Source organism: Fundulus heteroclitus, chromosome 19, assembly GCF_011125445.2.
Source record: "Fundulus heteroclitus isolate FHET01 chromosome 19, MU-UCD_Fhet_4.1, whole genome shotgun sequence".
Classification (NCBI taxonomy): Eukaryota; Metazoa; Chordata; class Actinopteri; order Cyprinodontiformes; family Fundulidae; genus Fundulus; species Fundulus heteroclitus.
Genome location: NC_046379.1, coordinates 17,406,305 through 17,420,506, shown reverse-complemented (window position 1 = coordinate 17,420,506; position 14,202 = coordinate 17,406,305). Strand labels below are relative to the sequence as shown.

The 14,202-nt window shown below is 40.0% G+C and overlaps 1 protein-coding gene across 1 annotated transcript; it reads left to right on the top strand.

Moving 5' to 3' along the window:
* Nucleotides 1-9,418: 9,418 nt before the first annotated feature.
* nfkbiab (nuclear factor of kappa light polypeptide gene enhancer in B-cells inhibitor, alpha b) lies at nucleotides 9,419-12,940 on the top strand. The gene is made up of 6 exons (XM_012861592.3): nucleotides 9,419-9,762; nucleotides 11,449-11,554; nucleotides 11,646-11,856; nucleotides 11,953-12,041; nucleotides 12,131-12,382; nucleotides 12,484-12,940. The coding sequence occupies exons 1-6, from the start codon at nucleotides 9,512-9,514 to the stop codon at nucleotides 12,517-12,519; spliced, it is 945 nt and encodes a 314-aa protein (XP_012717046.2). The 5' UTR covers nucleotides 9,419-9,511; the 3' UTR covers nucleotides 12,520-12,940.
* The last annotated feature ends 1,262 nt before the right edge of the window (nucleotides 12,941-14,202 follow it).

Sequence of the window (14,202 nt, the reverse complement as noted above, 5' to 3'; positions counted from 1 at the left end):
CTATCTATCTATCTATCTATCTGTCTGTCTGTCTGTCTGTCTGTCTGTCTGTCTGTCTGTCTGTCTGTCTGTCTGTCTGTTTGTCTGTCTGTATATATATATATATGTATATATATATATATATATGTATATATATATAAATATATATGTATATATTTATATGTATATATATAAATATATGTGTAATATATTTATATATATATATATATATAGTGTATATATATATATATCTATATATCTATTAAATATATATATGTATCTATTTATCATGTATATCTCTCTATCTATATCATATCTAGATCTCTATATATATATCTATATATTCTATCATTTAATTATATATATATATATATATATATATATATTTGGGGTTATGATCTGGACTGGGACCATATTTGGACCAACATAGCCATCTGATTAAGGAATCCGCACATCAACTTATTCATTACAAGTTTGTGCACAAGGTTTATGCCACACCACACAGACGCATTATTATGAAACTGACAGATGATCCCCACTGTACAAAATTTGATCAGAACACTGTTGGCACATAGCTTCATATTTTCTAGGAGTGTCCCCCCTGTGTATGGCCTTTGGTCCAAGGTGCATAGTTGCCTTGAAAATATTTCAGGATTTCCCATTCCTACGCATCTCCCCCTGCTTCTATTCAGTGATGATTCCGATCTTAGTGGCAATACCAGATTGGCTCAGAGGAAAGTTATTTTCACAGGACTAACTGCTGCTAAGAAGACTGTAATACATTCATGGTTTTCCCCGGACATCCCATCAGCAAAAGAATGGATAGATTACTTTAGGGACATTGCTACTTTAGAAAGTTCATTGTCTGAATATCTACTGTGCAGGCCTGGGATGCTCTTATTGGTTCTCTGGCTGACATAACATTATTGCCCGTATATACGGTGTTTTCTGCTCGCATTGTCTCTGAAGATCGGCTCATTTCCTATCCTCTACCTCTCTCTTTACATGTAGTGGTGTGTGCTTATATTTATTTATGTGGATCCATGTGTATGTGTATACAGTTGATATTTACTTTTTCTTTAGTTGTAAGGCAATGGGACTGTTTTTGTAAGATGATGTTCAAGTTCTTCAATAAAAGGTTTGTCACAAAAAAAAAAGAAGTTGGTCACATTGTGTGGTGAAATGTTTCCAATATAAAAAAAAACCTAGGATTTTTTTCTCTTTAGAGCAGGCATGTCCAAACTTTCCGGTACATAGGCCAAAATTGTCAAGTCAAAGGAACTCGAGGGCCAAAAAAGGAATATAACTTTTTTTTTAAAACCCCAAAAAATATTATGTTATTTTTTTTTTTTTCACCTGCGCTACAAAATATGATAATTTTAAATAAATAAATTAGTCCGATTTTCTGCAGGAAATGATTGTGTAAATCCAAAGGGTTAAAAAGGATTTTGCTCATTTGTCGTATTAAAAGATGATCATCCAGTTTGCAAATTATTTTGAATAATTTAATTAGACTCTTTAACAATGATAAACGGGACTCTTTTTTGTCTAGCAATATAAGAGTACTTGGGTTAGTTGTTCTTTGAAAACAGTTGTTGTAATTAACCAATTTTAATAATTGAATTCAAAGCAGATTTTAATGCACCAAAGTCTGCATTTGAGTAATCAAATGTCACTGGACAGATGATACTATGAAATTAAAGAAAAATGTCAAAAGTGTGTTTGTTAAAAGATGAATACGCTGTGTTGTACTTAACATTTTCTATTGTAAGATTTTAACTTTTCTGTAATAATTTTGCTCTAATTAAAAACTAAAAGCTTCCATCTGCATCAGCCACCTGTGCTAGTGGACCAAATCTTTCTTGAAATGCAGTTGGGGGGCCCATAAATGGCCCCCAGGCCACACTTTGGACTTGCCTGCTTTAGAGTGTGACAGGACTTTGTCGAAAGGAAGTAGCTGAGCTTTGGAGCAACACTTTAGAGCAAAAACACCATTCAGAGTTTAAATGGGGACAGAAAGTCAGACCAACCTGATTTTCTTCCCATGCCTTTTTAAGTTTTTGTCTAATTTATAATAATAATAATAATAATAATAATAATAATAAAGCTTTTTGTTTTTTGTTATTGAGATTTTAGCACCGAACAGTCAGCTTAGGGTGTGATCGTGATCGTAAGCAGGGGAAATATTCCTAATGATTTTCTACTTAAACCACTCTCCTGTTGATGGTTTAATCTTTGTACATTAAAATGGAGCCACTTTTGTCTACTTTTACCCAGTGTGTCTCCCACTGCCATACAGACAGTTCTCTGTGAAATCGCTCCAGAGTGTGAACAACATCTGAACTCTAATTTTCTCACTTTATGTAATGTTTTTATAAGTTTTGTGATTTTCTTCCAAAAGAAAAAAAAATTAACATTTTGGCATTATTAATGTTCCCCAGAAAAGAAAGGATCCACCATGTTCTTGGATTACTCAGCAGTTTCTTCTTTCCTTTTTGTCAAATAATGTTTGTCCTGGTGGAGGCTGTGTATTTTTAGAAGTTACCTAATTTCCAATTACAACTTAGTTCATGGGAAACTACCTGATAGTTTCCAGTCCTAAAACATTTTTAAGGCCAATAAGGAAGAGGCTGAACCTTGGATTTCCCTAAATAAAAACACATTACAGATACCGTGACAGAGATTTCCGTTCTAACTTAAAGATGAATCATGAGGACTTTAAAGCGGGTTGAAATTTTAAACAACATACATTTTACAGTTTTGATTGCTGTAACCCTACTGGAATCTTTTTATGGTTTTCACTAAAAGCTTAATATACAAAAATGTTTATTAAAGAATTAATTTTTAATTTTGGGTTTACATTTTAACTACAGCTTTAGAAGATTTAAAAATTGTATGATTCAACAAACACATTTCTATCTAAAATAGAAATATCCAAACAGAAGTAAGTGGAGTTATGTGACACCAGACTGTAATTTACAGCACATGACTGTGAAATCAGAGAATCTAACCGAGTAGGAAGTCCATCGGTAGTCACAGGAAGTGGAAAAAACAGAATGCAGGTAAATATACAGGTGAGAACGCTGCTCTAATCTCCCTGTCAATCTGCATTTCTAACAACGTGATTTAATGAGTCACCGTTGACTTTGACCCTTCGCGTTTATCAAAGTATGTGTGGCTGAGTGATTCATAATGAGTCAGTTTGTGTTTTACTTTACCACCCAGAATCCACAGGGATTCCCAATGACAGATACACGCACATGTTCAACAGGTCGCTGAATAATCACACAAATATGGAACACGTGCTTCTCCTTCACAAGCCATCAAAGAGAAACCACTTGGCGAACACTCACGCCTTTACAAGAGGATTTAAGTATCATTTAAGGTTATTTCTGAACACAAGTCATCAGGTTTTCTTTTACAGTTGCAGTCAGAAGTTTTCAGCCTCTCATTTTTCAGCCTGATCATCATATTCATTAGGGGATTTTACTGTAAATGATGTTTTTAAAGTAAGTAATTTCCAATGTGAAACAATAACAGCATGCAAGAGCAATGATTTCTTTTAAAATAATGAATTGGATCAGCAAGCTCAGTCTCCACAGTGTCAAAATTACACATACAAGCCCACTAATATTTGCTTAAACACCCAAAGCAGGTTGCAGGTTGACCACATGCTCCTTATAACCGTCAACAAGCTGCTGGTTTAATCCTGGCTGGATTTCTGACCGCTCCTCTTGGCACAACTAGTGGACTTCACTTAGATAGGTTGGTTTCATGGCTCAGACCCTGCTTTGAAATATATTCCACATTTTTTTATATATCTGAGGACTGTGCAACAAAAAGGGCACACCTAACGTAGAGTTATTATTTGATCCTCCTTTTATTGGTTATCCTATAAACTTTGTAAGAAGTGCACCAGTACCACTGGCAGCAAAGCGACCATCATGTTTGATAGATGCATCTGTGTTTTTTTAGCATTGAAAGCCTCTCCTTCACTGATCCGTGCTTACAGGTTGTGATTTTGGGTCAATCCTTGGCTCATCTGCCCGCAGACACATTTTGTCCGGATGCGTTTAGCTTCTTTATATGGGTGGCTGCTAATTTAAGTCGGGCTTGAGGATGTTGATTCATGAGCATGGGCTTCTTTGTCGGTCGGCCCACGGTGATGTGAAACTCCCGTCGGTGTGGAGAGTTACCGGTGTCCCAGCACGTAGGTCATGGCCGGCTGGATTGTTGCCGAACATCCTGGGAAATTTCCTGTCATCCGAGGGGAAACGTTTGAGTCTCATTCCACACCTTGGCAAAGTGGTGAAACGCGTAAAGGAAGTCTGAATGGATGATCTTGGAATCTGGAGCTCTTGAGAAAGGCCCCGAAAGATTTTCCCAAGTTGTGTAAATCTACAATTTACCACTTTAGCACTCCCTGAGTTCCCCAAACTTTTCCATTGCTCTGACGGTAGGTAGGGTGTGCTGTCTAATGTGAAATGCTTTTAAATAAATTATATTTTTTTAACTAACCGAGATGACATTCATGTCCATGGTGAGTGGATGTACACATCTGCAACGTTAAACGGTCCATCTAAAACCTGAGAGCCAAATATTTATGACTCAATATCCTGAAACCAATAAAACAGGAGGCATTATGACAAATTCCCAGACCGCAGTTTTGTTTCTTCGGGCTAATTGTCTAAACTATTACGCTGTATCTCACAATCAAGAGTCTTTATTGCTTGCTCAAACACTCCAACAATTAGTAACTAATCTCGGCTCTGCTGATGACTCAGGTTATGTGAAAAAAAAAAAAATCTGTTAAAAAAGAAATCACGCTAAAGTTACTCACGCTCACACACACACAAAAAAATCCTGTTAAATTCAGCTCTGCACCTGCATTCAGTTCCTGCTTCACACGCTTCAGGCTCATTTTAAAGCTTTAAATGTTTTTACTGTGTTAACCTTTTATTGTTTGTTGTTAAATCCTGTTTTCCAGTCTCTGGTTTTTTAAACTCGTGTTTAAAACGCATTAATAGAAACTAAGTCCGGGGATAAACTGCTGCTTTGTTTTCCTTCATAATAACGTGGCTGCCTTTCTTGCAGCCTGCCTTGTAGAAGCTCTTTGCATGTCTCTGCCTTTTCTTAATGTCCTGCCAACCAGCTGTTACGTGACCATAAACAAAAAAAGTGCTGAGAGCGAGGCCCGAGCTTCCTGGTTTAACTGGTCTCTCTCAGACGAACAATAGGAAGCCTGGAGTTTCCCCCGTGAAGCCCTCAGAACATTATGTTCAAACTGTTATTTGTTTTGCAAAGGGATCGGTCGCAGCCTTGCGGAGCATTGAAGCCTAATCAAGAATTTCAAGTCCAACTAGAGACTATCAGGGGTGCTTTTTAAACCTCCCATTTAAATAACTTGCATATTTGCACCCTTTTATCTCGCCTACTGAAGTATTTTATAACATGCACAGCAAGGATTTGGTTATGACATATTCTGGTGGCTTCTTTTGGGTATTTGAAAGATCATAGTTTTCAACCTCTTTAGCAGACACTGCATACAGTTTAGCGTGTGGTCAGCATCTGCGGGTGTCGGGGGGGGGAACTCCAACTGCACGCCTGCAGCCTCACTCATCACACTGCATGGCAGACAGACTGAAATAACCCTCTAACCTTTAGAGAAAAAACTCCTGTGCAGACCCCCCCAACACACACACACACACACACACACAGTCCTGCAGCCTGGCCCACCCTTTGCGGCAGAGGTGCTGAGCAACACTTGGGTGATTTATGAGCGCTTTGCAGATAGAGATACAGTTCTAGTACTTTTTCAGCCTCTTGTCTGTGTTAATCTTATCAAAATAGAAATCGCCGTCCCTTCTCAAAGCGCCAGGATGTGTGAGAATGATACAATTGGACAGATAAAGTTAAATCCAACTTTTTTATATATATATATTTGCCTGCAGGATAAATTGCTTTAGAAAGAGAATCTGCAGTGCAGCTGATAGAGTCTGCTCATTAAACAAAGGTAGACAATTGTCTTCAAAAGATCCCAGAGACCCAATTAAACACTTAATAGTCAGTCAGCCAAAATTAGGCTTCTCATAGACTTTTTTTTTTTTTTTTTTTTTGTAATGGAAGATGCTGGCTATTCACGGAGTCCTGAATCCTAACATACGTTCATGGAAAGTTAAGTTGAAGGAAAAAGTGCGGTAGAAAAAGGTGCAAAAGCCACAGAGATAATTGCTGCGGTTGTCACCACACACAGACGGATCCATTTCTTGTGGTGAGCCGCTCCTGAACCAGAGACAGCATTATAAGAGCCTAAACCAAAAAAAAGTCACTGGGCCAGAAGAAAATGGCGTTCTTTAATTAAAAATGAATATCTGAAAGTGTGTAGGAGGAGGATGAAGCCACAGATTCAAGTTGCTTTTCTGTAGGCTAGAACTTTTTTTTAATCTTATGCAATGATCAAATTCTCTGAGAAACTGACCTTTTGGTTTTTATTAACTGTAACCCAAATTAACAGAAATGAATCACTGTGTGATAAATCTATAGTTTAAACACAAGTCCTGGATTAATGAATTAAATAGGTAAGCTATTAGAATATTTACTTCATGTAACAGCTTGAGCAGCTAAAACATAACTTTGTCCACTTATGTGGGTGTTCTTCAGCTGTGACATCTGACTCAGCTGCTTTTACAAGTGAAGTGAAGGTTGCTTCACTTCAACGCCCTCTTGCCAGTGTGTAGTAAGTTTCGTACCTGTTATGCATGGTGGGTTTCAGGTTGAAATTCCAAACCTCTTTTATCATTCACTTTCCAAAGAAAGGGGAGCAGGTAGCGTAGCATATCTGGAAATTTCTCATGCAGGTTTTGCTGGAAAGGCTGATTTGTCTGTATATAAATTCGTTTTGATATGACCTATTGCTTTCCCTACATGGTAAATGGTAAATGGCTTGTACTTGTTTAGCGCTTTAACTAGTCTTGACGACCTCCAAAGCGCTTCACACTACATCACACGGTGGAAGTTTTTACCAAAGTGTGATAACAACCAGATTCAAAGCCACCCCACGTTTGTGCTTGCCCTTAAAAAAACAGATGATTTGGAGGTCCTATGACTACCATCACCTTTATGCATTCTAGATCCAACACAATCATTACGACTGAAAAGTAATAAAACCTGTAGTAAATGTCTTAGATTGATTGACTGAACATTTAAATCTGCCTTGCTTGGCTCACATGAGTGACATTGCATAATTTATACAGATGGATATCAATAAATTGGAATATCAACAAAAAAAATTCAGTAATTCAATATAAAAAGCGAAATAAATTCTATATACATTCATGAAACACACCCTTTGCTCCCGCTAATTTTGATGAGTATTGCTTACTGCCAATGAAAACCCAAAATTCAGTTTCACAGACCAATAAAACGGGATTTTTATTACAGAATTATTATGGCCTACCCAGTCATGGGGAACACTGGTGAACTGACTGCGGGCCAATTAACAGCGAGAAACCCCCTCCTAAAGAAGCTGACTGCTCTCAAAATATGATATTAAGATATATTAACAGGAAAATTGAGTGGAAGGAAAACATGTGGTAGAAAACGTGCACAAGCAACAGGGAAACGGCAGCTTTGAGAGCCACATATATATCCTGAACTGTCCTGAACTAGACGCAATGTCAGAAACGTCTTTCCTGGGTTCAGGATGGAAAACAGGCGACTACCGCTCAGTAGTCCAATATCCTTTTTTTCCAAAATGAAAGTAAATTGTGCATTTAATCAGGAATCTAAGGTCCTAGAATCTGAAAGAGTTGTTGCGAGGAATAGAATCCAAGTTGCTCCAGTGTGGAGTTTCAATAGTCAGTGACGACTTCTGTGTTTCATCAAATCTAAACTCAGCTTAGCTGTCTACCAGGACATTTTGGAGAACTTCATGCTTCCCTCTGCCCACAATATTTATGCAGATGCTGATTTCACTTTCCAGGAAAAACTACAACTATCTGCTTCAATGATGATGGCAGCTCTCTTCTCCATAAAGAGGATGTGAAAATCATTAGACAATTAGAATAAAGTGTTGTGTAAAAATGTAGACCTGTGAAAATTAAATCACAGGGAAGACAGAAATCTGAAGTAATGCCAAAACTAGGTAAAAGGATAATATTAAAGGCAGACTGGATTACAACAAAACAGATAGAAACTTAAATGTTAAGGATAGTTCAAGTAAAAACCAGGAAAATCAGATCTATTTTTTGCTTTACACTCAGTGTATAATGAATCAATATAGTAAATGGCTTTAATCTTGAACATCCTCACTTGAATAAACTTGACTGAAATTGACTTTATATGATATTGAGATTTATTTATATGCACCTGCATATTGTAGGACTTGCGGAAAGGGGCGTATTTTAACATGTTTCAAGAAGAGTTTGTATTTTAGCTAGCTAAATTCTGAGCTTCCAGGTTTTACTGATGTTTTACAAAAATAGAAAAAATTAATTCTCAAACACGACTTCGTAATACTGTCAATGCTCTTTGGGTGCCCCTGCTGTTCGCTCATGCCTCGGATAGCTCTGACTAAATTCCTGTTTCAAAGCTAAAAACAATTACTGAACAAATGCTATTGCCGCATTTAAAAAAAAATAAATAAACAGTTTGACATAGGAAAATGTATTTAAAGGAGCTATAAGTAAGATATTTATAGTAAAATCAACCTAAATCATTCTTTTGTCACCCGGGATGGAAGTAACATTCCCTATAAACACTCGATACTCTCCATCGACAATATCTTAGTCACGTTTTTCTCCTTTCACACCTAGAGGTACAGTCCAGAACTACTTTGGTTGAGAGTGTAGCCCATGTTTACTTCTCATATGAGTTTCCAGCACAGAGTGCAACATTTGGTATTTTATCCTGGCAAAAGCGCAGCAGCCAGCAAACAAGCCAGTAAGAAAAGCAGACCAGAAATAGAACAGAATATAACATCGCATACTTATCCTGTTTATGTAAAAATTCACAACAGAGACACACCGTTTAAAAACAGCATATTAGATTGTTGTGATTGGCACGCTGTGGTACCGACTTGAACCACAAGGTGTCAGTATTACTTATAGCTCCTCTAGCTGTAAGATCTGAAATTGGTATCTTTGTACTTTCTTAAATATAAGCGTTTTGTGTATTTTTATGATCTTGCAAAAATAGTTGTTTAAAAAAACATTGTAACATTTAGTGAAGGTGGGGGGCCTGGGGGAGGGGGCGCGCTGCATGATTGCCTTGCGCCCCCCGTTTTAATCTTTCCGCCTGTGATCCTGCAGACGCGTTTTGCTCAATGAGCGCCGTTTTCAGAAATCCCCCGCAGGGCTCTGCACTGTTTGCGAGGTTATTCTAGTTTTCAGTTGGGTGGAAATCCCCTCTGCGTTAACTCCGCCCGCTGCAGGAGGCAGACCCGCTCACACACACACACAGACAGACACAGAGGGCATTACAGGCTGCAGCGCACACTCTCAGCCACAATACAACACGGACCGCCACCACCAACATGGCCCTCTATCGAGCCAGCATATTGAATCAAATGGATTGCAACCGGGAGTCTAAAGAAGGGAAAGCGGCCCAGTCGACGGAGGAGCGGCTCGACAGCGGCGTGGACTCGCTGAAGGAGGAGGAGTACCAGGCTGTGGCGGAGGAGCTCCATCGGCTCCAGCTGGAGAGTGAGCACCACCAGCAGGCCTCCGCTCGGGCCGAGGAGCCGCTGCAAGACTGGCAGACGCACTCCACAGACGAGGGAGACACGTAGGTTTTTAACCCACCATGTTATTTATAAACGATATATATATATATATATATATATATATATATATATATATATATATATATATATATATATATATATATGACGGGGGGACGACGCCTGAGACGAAAGGGCCTTTGCAGTAATTTGATGCCTTCCTCCATGAAACCCAGGCCTAATTTAGCCTGGAATTATTATCGATTATACGTTTCGAGTTTTTTTATATTTTTTTTATAAACTCCGACCAGTACGTCTGATTAGATTTTTAAAATAGTCTCCCGTTTTTTTTTTGCTGAGGTCATAGACGGGATATAGTAAACAAAAAGGCCATTTATCAGGAGGTCAGATTGGGAAAGTCCCGGGCGCGCCGCCAAGGAATCCAACCGACGCGCGTTCCCGTGAAGAGCAAGGAAGGGGAAAAACTGGGAAAACGTCCCTAAAACATTGCTCTGTAAATATCCGAGAAGCAAAGCATAAACACGTCTTCTGGGATATATGATGCGCTGTCGTGGAAACTACTGGAAATAACCTTAAACAAGACTCTAAAACGATCAGTGTTTTATTTTTATTCATTTTTTTTGTTCCAATCTCATTCCTCCGCAGCGAAATGTAGTCCCTACTCATAACCATCGTCTAAACTTTATTCATTTGGTGAACTCGATAAAGAAATACGTAAAGTGTTCCGCTCGTGCCAAAGCAAAATGACAAAAAACAATCAAAACATTTAAATCAAGAATAAACGTGTGCAGAACCGAATCACAGCTGCCTTTTCACCCCCCATCGCTAGCCAGGGCCGTCTCCACGAAGTCTTTAAAAGTGGGCCCATTTTGCCAATAAATGTGTGGTGGCACAATGAAATCAAGTTTTAGTGTACTTCGGTCATATATAGACCGTTTATTAATATATAGACAGGTAATCAGCTACAATATATTATTAAAAAGGGTCCATAAACCAGGGGACTGCACCCTGCAGTTCCAAACCAGCTTGTTGCTAATCTGCCCTTCATAACATTTACCCAAAAATTATATTTTATGCTTTAGCTGTTTGGTTTATCTGTTAGAAAACATCTGCACTGAGTTTAAAATACAAAATTTCACTAATGGTAAATGGATCATTTACTTCTTTTTATTCCGTTCATGTCATTGAGCTGTCATGTTAAAAGTTGGATGCCCTATTTTTCCATCTTCTTTTCTTAGTTAGGCAATAACTTTGCTGTACATTTCTATAAACATCTTGCATTTACTTAAAAAGCTATTTGTTTCGTGTGTTTGACCCTTACTTTAGCCGTGTCACACCTGCAACAATCTGTAGAGTCTGAATTTTCATTTTCCTTTGTCATTGCCAGCAAGTTATACATAAAAATAAATAAAAAAGATTCACTAAGTTTCTAGGATCGGTTATTTAGGTTTTCGAGATTATACCCGTTATTGAGTTTTAAAGAATTTGCACCTGAAGGCGATACTTGTGGCCTTTCAGTTCTCAACATCCCATTTTTATTTTGGCATCATATCATAAAAAAAAATATTTATTTTGTTAGTAGCCGTAAAAACCTTCAGCCTGTTGATTCGGGTAAAGTTGCATCCATATTGGCTTTTCAGGGCAGTAAATAACAGTTTGCATCCATATTGGCTTTTTGTCCCTTTTTTGATTTTGCTAACAGTTTTTTTTACCTTTTTCTGTCTTGACAGACTGCTCCACCTGGCCATTATCCACGAGGCAAAGGACCACATCAAAAGAATGATCGACCTATCGAGGAACACATGCTTCCTCAATGCACAGAATGACCTGAGACAGGTACATCACCTTCCCCTCTCCTCTGTTTAAGCTTTATTTGCTCTGAACGGGATCAGAAACGTAACATTCTCGTTACCCTCCCCCTCCGCAGACTCCTCTCCACTTAGCAGTAATAACAAACCAGCCGGACGTGTGCTGCAGTCTCCTTGCGTCCGGCTGTGACCCCACGCTGGTGGACAACAACGGGGACACGCCCCTTCACATCGCCTGCCGCCACGGCAACCTGCCCGGCTTCAGCGTCATCACACAGAACTGCAGGCTGGAGCACCTAAACACGGCGATGGCTGCCTGCAACTATAACGGTGAGGATGCGCTGAAGTTCTCAGACGTGCTCGGACGCGGTGGATTCCGCCGGTGAGCCGTTGGCGCTAATCGGCCTTCTTCTCTCTTTGGCGCAGGTCAAAACTGCCTCCACCTGGCTTCGGTTCACGGGTTCCTCTCGCTGGTGGAGAAGATGGTCGATCTTGGAGCAGATGTCAATGCAAAAGTAAGCAACCTTTTACCGGATTCATCCAGACAGAGAAGCTGCATTGATGTAGGAATTTTGGTTTTAATACAACGTCCTTGCTGTTGCAGGAGCAGCACAATGGTCGCAGCTCGCTGCACCTGGCCGTGGACCAGCAGAATCTCGCTCTGGTCAAACTCTTACTGCGGAAAGGAGCAGACCCCAACCTCCTCTCCTCCGGGGGCTACACTCCCTTCCACCTCACGTACGGTTTGGACAACTGCGACATCCAGAAAGAGCTGTTCCCGGTGACCCATCCGCACTTGAGAGAGCTCTCCGAATCGGACAACAGCGGAGAAGAGTCGGAGGAGTCGGACGTAGAGGTGTGTTGAAATCATAGATGACGTTGCGCGATTAAACGAAGTGTTAAAAAAATTCCAGCTGGTTGAGTAATACTCTTTATTTCCCGCCGTCGTGTCTGCAGGGAATGTACGATGACATTCAGTGGAACGGACATTAGCGAGAAACGAGAACAAGGAAGTCGCAGAACGGCGCAGCTCGACACGTGTATGATTCATTTGCGACGCCGTGCCGGGAGGACGACAGCAAAGCGTGACGGCGGCTGGCGGAGCTCGCGTGCTGCCGGGACGAGCCGGGCTGGCAGCTCCGGACACAGAACAAGACACTGGCCACCTGCGGGAGAGCAAAACGCACACGATCGCAATGAGACTGCTGTGTGAGAGGATCGCATTGTGGGACACTTCCAGATCCCGTACCAGCTCTGTTTGTATGATACTGTAAATGCTGTGTATATGAAGATGTATTTTTTAATGGAAGCTGTGAATGTGTACAGTTTTAGGAGGTTGTGTATATGTTGTGAGATGGCAAAACAGTTCCAGCGCGCTCTAGTTAAATTAAAAACACTCGTATTTAACACCTCAGACCTCAGTCCTGTGAATGTGTCTGTGTGGCGTGGAGATTAAATGTGGATTTTAAGTATTCCCGATCGAGACCTTTCCAGGTTTTTTGGCTTTGGTCTCCAACCATGACTAAAATGTGTTTTTAAGTTAGACAAAAAAGAGAGCTTAACCCTCAACTGTGCAGAGACCAGAACTAAATCTTAGCAAAAGCCTTGTCTCCTTTAATTACATCACTGTGTTTATGGCACAATTTCATTTCAATGTAGTCTCATCAGGACAGGTGACGCTGAAATCAGTCAACCTTATTAAGAGATAAAAGCATGCAGCCGTCATTTCTTTGCAACGAAACAGCCTTGCATTCAGGAGACTGCTAAAAAATATTGCACTTGAGAGAAGTTTTCATGATCAGAGGAAATTGTATCAGCACCAAGGCAGAGCTTGTGCAGCAGTGGCAGCAGGTCCGTTTGTGTGCATGTGGAGATATGGGTGAGCAGCCTTTAGACAGGATGGGCTGAAACTGCGGGACGTACAAGGATGGACGGCAGAAGACGAATGACAATAAGAGAGACTCAGATCGCTGCCATGACTAAAGGACGGGATCAAAATGCCTTCCAAGAATAACTTCTTCCAACAACCCTGGGGAAATTTGCTGATGAAATGGGTATTTTTCAGCCTGATGGAGAACTGTGTCACAAGCACCAGACTGTTTGGACCTGTGAGGTTTTAATTGCATGGAAAGCCTGTGATCATTTCCCACGAAAGCAGGCGGCTAAACAGAAAGTGACAGACTGTGATCAACTTCAAGCACGAATATAACAAGAATGGGTCCCAATCAGTCAGGATTTCATCTAGGAGTTGATAACCAGCATAATGGCTCTTCACATAAATCCTGTGTATTTGCTACTGAAGGCCTTTTAAAGCACAAGTATTTTATTTTTGTTCCTCAGTAAACAATTGAAGACGTAAAAATCTAAAAACGCCACAAGTCGCAAAAGGCAACATGTAATCAGCAGCGCCTGACTAACACTACAAGGCTGTAATTATGCAGGAAATTGCCCATCCGCCATCTTCCTGCTGTCTGAGTCCGGTCACCTCATCGCCTCCACCGGGGCATGACGGCTGAGCCCAGAGTCATTTCTGATCAGCCAGCCTATATTTTCATATTTAAAAGGAGATTGCTCGACAGCTCACTTCCAGTGAATGAGGAAGTGGAAGCCAAGCTTTGACTGTCCCTCATGTCTGTTTAAAAAAAAAAAAAAAAAAATCAGATAAGAGTTTTTGGG

Excerpts from the sequence above, each read along its gene's own strand:
- nfkbiab (XM_012861592.3), top strand. The coding sequence starts at position 9,512 with ATGGCCCTCTATCGAGCCAGCATATTGAATCAAATGGATTGCAACCGG. Across the intron at positions 9,763-11,448 it reads TCCACAGACGAGGGAGACAC|ACTGCTCCACCTGGCCATTA; the intron begins GTAGGTTTTTAA and ends CTGTCTTGACAG. Across the intron at positions 12,383-12,483 it reads CGGAGGAGTCGGACGTAGAG|GGAATGTACGATGACATTCA; the intron begins GTGTGTTGAAAT and ends TCGTGTCTGCAG.